This window comes from Carya illinoinensis, chromosome 14 (assembly GCF_018687715.1).
Source record: "Carya illinoinensis cultivar Pawnee chromosome 14, C.illinoinensisPawnee_v1, whole genome shotgun sequence".
Taxonomy (NCBI): Eukaryota; Viridiplantae; Streptophyta; class Magnoliopsida; order Fagales; family Juglandaceae; genus Carya; species Carya illinoinensis.
Window position 1 is genome coordinate 8,400,142 of NC_056765.1, and position 11,036 is coordinate 8,411,177.

An 11,036-nucleotide genomic window follows, 5' to 3' on the forward strand; every position below is an offset into this window, starting at 1 on the left:
CTGTTTTCTGTAAATTAGAACCCCATGACACTGCAGTACCACCAAGTGTATAAACAAAGCCCGTGGTACTCTTTCTACTGTCAATATCTCCAGCTAAATCAGCGTCAACATAGCCCTGCACCTCCAAGCTCTCTCCAGAGAAACATAAACAGGTTTCTGAGGAACCCTTTAGGTACCTCAAAATCCACTTCACTGCTTCCCAATGTTGCTTTCCTGGGTTACTCATGTATCTACTCACAACTCCCACTGCATGGGCAATATCCGGTCTTGTACAAACCATAGCATACATAAGTGAACCAATGGCTGAGGCATAAGGAACCTTACTCATGTAATCTCGTTCCTCCTCTGACTCTGGTGACTGATTCTTGCTGAGTCTGAAGTGACTTCCCAAGGGTGTGCCAACTGGTTTGGCCTTGTCCATATTGAACCTGCTGAGTACCTTTTTCACATACTCAGCCTGTGAGAGTCTCAACGTACCTCTGACTCTGTCTCTGACAATTCTCATGCCAAGGATTTGCTTTGCAGCTCCCAAATCCTTCATTGCAAAGTGCTCTGACATCTGCTTCTTCAGATTATTGATCTCATCAATACTAGCCCCTGCAATAAGCATGTCATCCACATACAACAACAAAATAATATAAGAATTGCCAAAATGCCTGACATAGCAACAGTGATCTGCCTGACATCTAATATACCCTGCACTGTGCATAAAGTTGTCAAATTTCTTGTACCACTGTCTAGGAGCTTGTTTCAGGCCATACAAGCTCTTCTTCAGTCTGCAAACTGAACCTTCCTTTCCCTGTACCACAAACCCCTCAGGCTGGTGCATGTAGATGTCTTCTTCAAGGTCTCCATGAAGAAAAGCTGTCTTCACATCTAACTGCTCAAGAAATAGATCTTCAGTGGCAACCATAGCCAGTACCATCCTGATAGTTGTGATCTTTACCACAGGAGAAAAGATCTCAGAGTAGTCAATACCCTGCTTCTGCTGAAAGCCTTTTACAACAAGTCTAGCCTTGTACCTCTTACTGCCATCATGCTTAGTTTTCACCCGGTACACCCACTTGTTGTGTAATGCCTTCTTCCCTGATGGAAGTTCTGTCAACTCCCATGTCTGATTCCCTAGCAAGGAATCCATCTCGTCTTTCATGGCCAGCTCCCACTTGCTAGAATTCTCATCTTGCAAGGTTTCTTCATAACTCTGCGGTTCTCCACCATCTGTCAACAGAATGTAATTCAAAGTAGGTGAGAAACGCTGTGGGGGACGTATAGTCCTAACTGACCTGCGAACTGCAACTGTAGGAGTAGACGGTTCTGAAACTGCCTGCGGAATAATAGGAATGGGTGTACTGGACCCACTCTCCCCGTCACTCTCATTTCTACACTGCACTGTGACCTCTGGTAGGTCATCCAATCCTACAAACTCAGACTCCTGAGGAGCTACTGCAGGAACTGTACTCGACTTATCCTTGTACATCATTTTCTCATTGAAAATCACATTCCTGCTTCTTATGATTTTCCGACCCTGATCATCCCAGAAACGATAGCCAAATGCCTCGTCTCCATAGCCAATGAAATAACATTTCTTTGACTTAGCCTCAAGCTTACTGCGAGCATCAGAATCAACAAGCACATAAGAAAGACAACCAAAGGTTTTAAGGTGAGAAAACTTAACCTCTTTCCCGCTCCAAACCTCCTCAGGCAATCCACAATCCAGTGGAACTGATGGCCCTCTATTTATCAAATAAACGGCAGTGCTGGCTGCATCTGCCCAGAAAGTGGGTGGTAGTCCAGCGTGCAACCTCATGCTTCTAGCACGCTCATTAATGGTCCTGTTCATACGCTCAGCAACTCCATTTTGCTGTGGTGTCCCAGGAATGGTCTTCTCCATTCTGATACCCTGAGCTGCACAGTACTCCTTGAACCCGCCATCAACATACTCACCACCATTGTCAGACCTCAAACACTTCAGTTTCAAGCCTGTCTCTGTCTCAACCATGGCTTTCCAAGTTTTGAAAACATCAAATACTTCAGATTTATGTTTCAAAAAATAAATCCATACCTTTCTACTATGGTCATCAATGAACGTAACATAGTAGCGAGAACCTCCAAGAGATGCAACTGGAGAAGGACCCCACACATCTGTGTGCACAAGATCTAGTCTTCCTGTCTTTGGCGTCCTGCCACTTTTCAAGAAGCTGACCTTCTTTTACTTCCCCATAACACAACTCTCACACATACCGAGATCAACTGTCTTCAGTTCTGGTAGCTTGCCTCTAGACAGAAGTTCCATCATGCCCTTCTGACTCATATGGCCAAGCCTACAATGCCACAAATCTGCTATGCTCTCTGCAACGGTAGTAGCAATAGTGTCAATTAAACCAGTAGTCATATAAAGTGTACCAGTTTTCTTACCCTGAGCTAGTACCAATGCCCCTTTTGTGACCTTCCAGGTGCTATATGAGAACACCACTGAATGACCACACTCATCAAGCTGCCCAACAGAAATGAGGTTCTTCTTCAACTCAGGAATGTGCCTGACCTTTTGCAAGGTCCATTTGTTCTTGCCAGGGAGTGCAATGTCAATGTCTCCCATCCCCACTACGTTCAAAGCCTCACCATCAGCCAAATATACCTTCCCAAAATCACCTGCAACATAATTCCTCATTAGTTCCCGGTGGGAAGATGTATGGAAGGAAGCCCCTGAATCCAGTATCCAGTCATCAACTGGACTATGAACTGCAAGCAATAGTGCATCCTGTACTTCTTCAGTTACCACATTAGCACTATCATTCTCCGTCTTCTTGGGGTTTTTGCAGTTTTTCTTTATGTGACCAGCTTTGCCACAATTCCAGCAAGTTGCCTGCTGACCAGGCCTCGACTTGCTCTTGCCCCTATACTTTGATTTTGATCTTCCTCTGTTTGAATTCCTGTCATGTGATCTCCCTCGAGATTCAACATTCAGGGCTGAACTCAAACCCGAGGTCTCGCCTGAATCTTTCCTGCGCACCTCCTCAGCCAAAATCAAATCACGAATATCATCATACTTCAGTTTATTTTTACCAGCAGAATTACTAACAGCCATTCTCATGGCTTCCCAACTATTTGGCAATGAAGCCAATAGTATCAGTGCACGTATCTCATCATCAAATTCAATTTCAACAGACGACAATTGATTTGTGATAGTATTAAAATCATTCAGATGTTGTGCAACAGACGTACTATCTGCCATTTTCAAATTGAATAACTTTTTCATCAGATGTACCTTGTTATTCGCTGACGGCTTTTCATACATACCTGACAAAGCCGCCATGAGATCCGCCGTCGTCTTCTCCTTGATGACGTTGTGTGCAACGGATCTCGACAGGGTCAATCGAATAACCCCCAGAACCTGTCGATCCAACAGATTCCAACTAGCATCATCCATCTTTTCCGGTTGCTGCCCCAATAGTGGAAGATGGAGTTTCTTCCCATAGAGGTAGTCCTCTATCTGCATCCTCCAGTATCCAAAATCCGTGCCATCAAACTTCTCGATCCCCGATACCTTCAATTCATCTCCAGCCATCGTTTCTCCTCAGACCCGAACCTTGGCTCTTGATACCAATTGTTGTGAAAAACGATGACAATGAATTGAAAAATAACACCGAATGAGAAAACGATCACACACGCAATCACACACGACACAAGATGTACGTGGTTCGGCAAATTGCCTACGTCCACGGGAGCTGCAGAGGATTTTTATTATTGAGGAATCACACTACAAGATGGGTCACAACACTGTTCATCCACAGTGTTTTCGTAGCTGCTCTGTTACAGACTTAAGAGGCAAAAATCAGATTTATAGTTCAAACGGCGGAATCCCTAAATCGTATGTTCGCTCGAGCGGCGTGTCGAGCGCGCGTCGAGCGAACTTCCCTTCCGCATCCCGCTCGAGCCCACTGTCGAGCTGACGTCGAGCGTTCGACTCTGCCTGATTTCGCTCGAGCGGCCAATGCCTCCGCTCGAGCGAACTCCTCCTGCTCGAGCTCACTGTCAAGCCAACATCGAGCGTTCGACTCTGCCTGACTTCGCTCGAGCGGCCAATGCCTCCGCTCGAGCGGTGTGGACCAGACTCCACATTCCTCAACAATTTTCATCACATTTTTTAATCGATCCTCTTATGTATGCTATGTTTACAGGCGTATGGTAGGTGTGTAAACAAGATCAGAGATTCAGAATGATCATCACTTTAAATTCCTCGCATGCAGATCTGCCGTTTCTGACTATGATTTCGATAGAAAACTTGGAAAAAGAAGTAGATGTTGCCGTTTTCAAGTACTGGAGGACTTCACTATGTATTCGGATGTGATGATGGTCCATGAATGACACGTGGTGGAATTTCAGGTATCTCCAATCTTGGCCCCGGCCGATTTAAATCCCTAGCTGTGGCTATTATCTTTCCTGTCAAGTGTCAAACCTTTTTCTCGTTGGCAGCCAGATCATGATCAAGTGGCGCGGTGGAAGGGAGACCCTCCCCTCCCCCACCCGTTGTCACTTCACCATTGTTTTTGGGAGGCAAAGTTTCTCCCTCCCTCCCTCCCTCTAGCTAGTCAGTAGTCAGCCAATTCATAATTTGCTTTTTGAAATTTTTGTATTGACAACTATTTCTCTTATTGAGCATGGTTCTCCATCTCTGTGTCTGTCCACGTGGGTGTGGCGGCCGGCCGCTCCCACGTCTTGTTGAATTTGTGGGGTTTAATTTTAGATTAACACTATATATAATTATTTTTATATGTTATTTATATATTTTATTAATATGATTATCTATATCTATTTTTTTAATACATAACTAATTACAATAATAAAATACATAAAATAATATGCAGAAATGATTGTACATAAAATTTTTGTTAATTTTATTGATGTGTCAACTTAATTTGATAATTCGATTCAATAAAAATGCAATATAAGTTCTTGACAGATTTTCAAGAAGATTATTTTCGGCTTAGGGTGAAAAGAAAATATTATACAGAAATTATGCTTAACATTTGTGCGATAGGTGTCTTAAGTAAATATCAGGTAAAGAATTTGCTTGAGTCTTGATCGATAAGTAATTCAAGCATGCATTGGATAGAGATCTCGCTCAAAAGTAAAAATTACGATTTTTGTTGTGTGACATTGTAAATATGTACTTAATAAACAATTTAGTTCATTCTGAATGTTTTGAACTGTGAGATTTTAACCAAGTGTATTTTGTAATTTCTTAGCATAATAAAATCCTCTGCAGGTTTGTAGACATAGGCGTATTGTCGAAGTATGATTGATTTACTTGTCTTTAATTTTACTTATTTATCATCGTCGCTGTGTTTTTACAGTACATTTTCGTTGACTTTTCAGTTATATGTGCAACGACATATCATGAGTTCATACACTACGGTCTACTCTCATATATACAGCAATTACAATTCTTCCTGATAGTATTATACAGTTCTAATAGTACATGTATAACAATGTTGAAATGAACTTTGTAGAAAAGGGGCCAAAGGGGCAGGCGGAAAAACTGAGTGGAAAGAGGAAATCCCTCTATTTGTAAAAGAAAAAACGTAATGGAAATTTCATTTTCCCAACTTGTATGTGTGGAGCACTCGATTGAGAGGATTATTGAGACCCTAAAGTTGGCGTGCTGTTAAATCGATTAAGACATTTTTTGTAATATGTTAGTACTTTGTTTTGGCAGCTTCTTGCTGAACTAGTATCTGTTTTTGCTTCTCTTGTTATGAGGGCTGAGGACTGCAAGTTAAAACATTGCTATCCAAAAGGTGGGTGGGTTGTGAAAAAAATTATAGGCCTAATTCATTTCATAAAATTGGTTCAATAAGATAAAATTATTCATTACTTATAAATATGTACAAGACCTTGTCCACAGACAATATGAAATTTATTCCTCAACATCCTCTTTCACGTGCAGGTTAATATTTTTTTGGTCCTTATCATGGGATAAGTATTGTAATCTTAATTTATCTTGTGACAGGTTTTGATATTATGAAAAAATTCATGGATCTAACTGAACTCATAAAACAGGTTGAAAGAAAGAAGTTTGCTCAAACCTTATAAAGGTACTTAATACCTTATCCACATGCAATGTGCCACTTTATATGACACTCTATAATGTCATATAGAGGTTTGTTTTTGTTGAGATTTATTCCTTAATAAGAACAAAGATCTAATGAGCCACTATGACACTTCCCTAGCCATTTTTTTTATTTTTTTGTTCAAAAAGCAGCCAGACTTGCTATCATTCATGAGCAAAAAAGGATGTGAGCAACAGTACGCCACTGTACAGTCAAGAATTGAGAAAATCTCATGAAAATAAACAAAAAACAAAACTAACCCTCCAAACTGTATAATTACAAACCTCAGTCATAAACAACTCATGATCAAATGTCCACTTCTCAAATAAGGAAGCCCAGACTTATCAACCCCAGCCAACCATCTCTCACCTCACTTGGTGAGGATATAACCCATGAAAGCCTCAACTTTTGGACGAGTGTTAACAACTCCTCTCACAGGTCGAGCAAAGCCCAAGCTGGAACCTTGCCTTTTCCAGCCATGAGCCAACCCACAACAGATTGGGAATCGGACTCCTGTATTACTTTCCCCATGCAAGCTGCAATGTCGAATAAAATTCAATCCATACAGATAGCTTTCGGTGCAAATTACTGCTGCTCCGCCCGTAAATAGTAAGTTGGGATGAAATGAGTAATTGAGATAAAATTAAAAGTTAAATAAAATATTATTAAAATATTATTTTTTAATATTATTATTATTTTGAGATTTGAAAAAATTAAATTTTTTATTATATTTTATATAAATTTAGAAAAATTGTAATAATTATATAAAATGAAACACTTATTATATCCAATCAGACCAATTGGGTTTGGATGTTAGGTTGAGTTGAGTTGAATAAAATATTATTAGAATATTATTTTTAAATATTATGAGTGTGTTGAGATTTAAAAAAATTAAATTTTTTTATTATATTTTATATAGAAATTTAAAAAAGTGTATGTAGACTTGAAAAATGTATAATGATGAGATGAAATGAGTTGAAGAGGATTTGCTTTCCAAACGGATTTAAAACAATGCCAAATCCACATTCCTTAGCACCGTAACTACTTTTGAAACTTCAGTGACAATTTCAGTAGCATTCTAATCCTGAATGACGTAGCACCCTTCAGTACCTCGATCGAGTTCTCCATCCTTTCCCTACAGCTCCTCAACCATAACCACCAAGAAATCAAAGTAGACAATACCCCAAAACAATATCCAGCTGTGAATTAAAAGAAGCAGCTTGGAGAACGACAGCAATACACGATCCTGCCATGATGGGTACAAAACAAAACCAAAGCCCAACAAGAAAGCAAAGTGATCATTCCAAACAAAAGCAGCAAATTTACCTGTACACAGGCCGTGATCTAATGATTCCACTCTTGGAAACCCACCACATCACAGTTACACTCAGATGCTAGAGGAATACTAGATTTGGAAACCCACCATATCTTCACATAAACACTGAGATTTAGTTAAAGTCCTAATACCGTTAGCTACTGATTTCGTTAAATCTTCTATCTTTTAAGATCATAACATAAATCTTGTATTCCATCGTTGGCTACCATTCTTTGCATTTGATGAAAAGTAGGCCAAACGATGACAAAGAAACGAGTTGGTGATGCACTGATGGTGATTTAAGGAGAAGAGGAAGAGGCAAAGCCGCCATAATGGAAATGCTTTAGTTATAAATAGATTATAAAAAAGTAATTTTATAAATTGATATGAGTTAATGTGGTTCGTCAAATTGTAAAGTTACTTTTATTGTAAAACATATCTAATAGATCAGATGAAACATATGATCAGTTGGTAAAATTGTTTCTGTGCCATTCCTTCGTGGATGTAAAATTATTTTTGTGGTTTATTGTTTTTAAAATCTCAGGGTGCCCAAGCAGTTGGTATGGGAAAGGACGCTCAAAATTTGCCCACTGCGGCAGACTTGTACAAGAAAGCAAATGACATATTAGGGTATAACTACATATTTAGTGTTTTGTAATATTTCTGTAATTTCAAATTTCCATTTGAATTCTGGCCGACTGAATGTTTAGTTCAGATAAGATCATTTTCTCTTGATTAACGTGAATTATATACTGTATGAAGGTTTGACCTTCTGGATATTTGCATTAATGGACCTAAAGAGAAGCTAGATTCGACTATTATTAGCCAGGTATGCTGGCCGATCATTTTTACTGGTTTCTTTTTTCAAATCCAATCTTGGAAATGGATTAATACAATTACACTGAAGAAAACGACAAACGGATCTGGTATTATTGAAGTCACTATGTAAAACACCATTTTCTCACTTCTTCAAACTTCTAAGATCTCTACCTTTTTTGTCCCTTCTCTGCTTTATTATCTGCACCAAGAATATCTTTCTCTTATTGTAATACCTAGCTGAATTGTTATTGCTACAAAATTTTGATAACCGACTATCTTCTGCATTGTCATTTTGGGATAAAATGTCCAATTGACAGTTATTAGTTAGCATCTGATTCTGTACTTCTGCAGCCAGCAATCTATGTCACGAGTCTAGCTGCAGTAGAGTTACTTCGTGCGCGTGATGGAGGCCAGCAGATCATTGATTCTGTTGATGTCACATGTGGTCTTAGCTTGGGAGAATATACAGCTCTGGCATTTTCCGGGGCTTTTAGGTGAGTCCCATGTGAACATGCAGAAATCAAATAGGTAGTGCCCACCTCGTGTAAATCTAAGGTCAACATGTTACTCTTTTAAGTAGAATGGGAGATTAATGCAGCAACAGATATTGTGTGCGTTCACTGTCTTTGTAATTCATGTGCCAGAAATCTCTACTTCAATTTCATTCTTATATTAACAACTCTTTCTTCTGTATTTGATTCTGACTGTAAGCTCTGAGGATGGACTCAAGCTGGTCAAATTAAGGGGAGAAGCCATGCAGGTACTCATCCCGTGGTTGGCTAGCAGTTGTTGTTTCATCTTCCCAACAAGTTCATACTTCTAAAAAAAAAATCATCCCTATATAGATGAGTTTGTAATCCTTTCTATTAAACTTCTTTTTTACTGACTTTAGGAAGCTGCCGATGCTGCTAAAAGTGCCATGATCAGTGTAATAGGACTGGATTCAGAAAAGGTTCAACAGTTGTGCGATACAGCCAATCAAGAAATTGATGAAGCTAATAAAGTTCAGATTGCGAATTACCTATGTCCCGTAAGGTTCTTTTTAGTCTGCTTTTTAATTTGTTACGCCTAGCTGGGTAATTTGCTTCCAACCTTAGCTTATGTATGTTCCATTATTTTCATGGAATAGCATTTTACTTTGGTAGGGAAACTATGCTGTATCTGGAGGCGTTAAAGGAGTGGAGGCAGTAGAAGCCAAAGCAAATTCATTCAAGGCTCGAATGATGGTACTTCTCTCTTTAATTTTGTGTTCTGTCTAATGCCATCTTTGTACACTGCAATAAAGCCTCTTATGCTTCTCACTCCTCAGGTGCGCCTGGTTGTTGCTGGTGCTTTCCATACCAGATTTATGGAACCAGCTGTCTCAAGATTGGAAGCTGCATTAGCAGCTACGGAGATCAGAACTCCAAAAATACCAGTTATCTCTAATGTCGATGCACAGCCACATGCAGATCCGGACAGAATCAAGAAGATATTGGCACGTCAGGTATTCTACTTACAACTTTTTCTTCTCCATTTTGAGCTGGAAATATTAACAGCACCAGATGTTGAATATTACAGGTAACTTCCCCTGTTCAATGGGAAACAACAGTGAAGACTCTCGTAACCAAGGGCCTGAAGAAGGGTTATGAATTGGGACCTGGAAAGGTAAAATCTATGGACTGCAAGGCTCCTAAATCCATGGATATAAGTATGTTATAGCTGGAAATATTCTAATTAGCAAACATGAGCTTTATCATCTGTCCATGTCTATTTTCGTTTCAGGTTATAGCTGGCATTGTGAAGAGAATCGACAAAAGTGCAGACATTGAGAATATTGGTGCTTGAGAGGAGGCCATTGGAGGTAGCTCCTTTCGGGGCACCGGCATCTCCTTTGCCATATGATCATATCCATGGCATCTTGGAGTTTGAGCAGGAGGCCTTATGCAAGACAAACATAGAGAAATACACTTGGGTCGAGTTTTTCTGGGTGGTACAGACCGATATGAGATTTTTCTTTGCCCTGGGACAATGGACCGGTTTGAGAGTTAGTTTTGTTAAAATGTTTTCAGTTTTTAATACTTGGAACATGGTCGGGTGCTGTATTGGAGGTTATTTATCGATTATGGCAGTGCATGGGCAGTTAATGGTGGCCATATTTATGGATTGCTGCATTGTATGAGAATGGGAGGTGATTAAGCAGTTAAACCCCACTGTGGATGGTGACATTTATTTCCATAAACATGCACCCTTTTTTTTTTTGTTTTTTGGTTTTTTGCATAGTAGTGATAGATATTAGATAATACAATGACTCATTTGGTTATACAGATGAGATGAGATTAAAATTAAATAAAATATCGTTAGAATATTATTTTTTAATATTATTTTTGTTTTAAAATTTAGAAAAGTTGAATAATTTTTTATATTTTATTTGGGAGTATAAAAAATTACGAAATATAAAAAATTTGTAATAATTAGATAAAATAAGATAATTTATGAAAATAAATAAGACTTCAAGCGACCTGAGGAAGTTCTGCTCACAATTAGGCCTGCAGAATAGTGCTTGAAACTACTTAAAAGATTAGAGATAAATTGATTTTGTTTATCTTTTAACATCAGTGTAAGTTATAACGTGTTCGAAGTGGTAAGAGGGAAGAAAATCAGAATCAGAAAAAATGCACCAGCCGGGAATCGAACCCGGGTCTGTACCGTGGCAGGGTACTATTCTACCACTAGACCACTGGTGCCTGTTGTTAATTGCTTGTATAGAATATCTATAGGATTCTTGCAACGCTCGTCACCTCCTCTCCTCT

The 11,036-nt window shown here is 39.2% G+C and overlaps 1 protein-coding gene, 1 long non-coding RNA gene and 1 other non-coding gene across 3 annotated transcripts; 2 read left to right on the forward strand and 1 right to left on the reverse strand.

Annotated features, from left to right (window-relative positions):
* Window positions 1-2,955: 2,955 nt before the first annotated feature.
* On the forward strand, window positions 2,956-10,646 carry LOC122293532 (malonyl-CoA-acyl carrier protein transacylase, mitochondrial-like; the record flags this gene model as incomplete). Its single annotated transcript, XM_043102096.1, has 10 exons — window positions 2,956-2,997; window positions 7,970-8,055; window positions 8,188-8,254; window positions 8,596-8,738; window positions 8,956-9,004; window positions 9,137-9,274; window positions 9,390-9,470; window positions 9,554-9,730; window positions 9,805-9,891; window positions 10,009-10,646. Coding segments are annotated over 10 exons (933 nt in total), but the record flags the coding sequence as incomplete, so codon positions are not given.
* LOC122294891 lies at window positions 4,178-5,713 on the forward strand. The gene is made up of 2 exons (XR_006237789.1): window positions 4,178-4,383; window positions 5,511-5,713. It is a non-coding gene; the product is annotated as an uncharacterized LOC122294891 (long non-coding RNA).
* Window positions 10,647-10,899: 253 nt separating the features above from the next.
* Window positions 10,900-10,970, reverse strand: TRNAG-GCC. The gene has a single exon. It is a non-coding gene; the product is annotated as a tRNA-Gly (tRNA).
* Window positions 10,971-11,036: the final 66 nt, after the last annotated feature.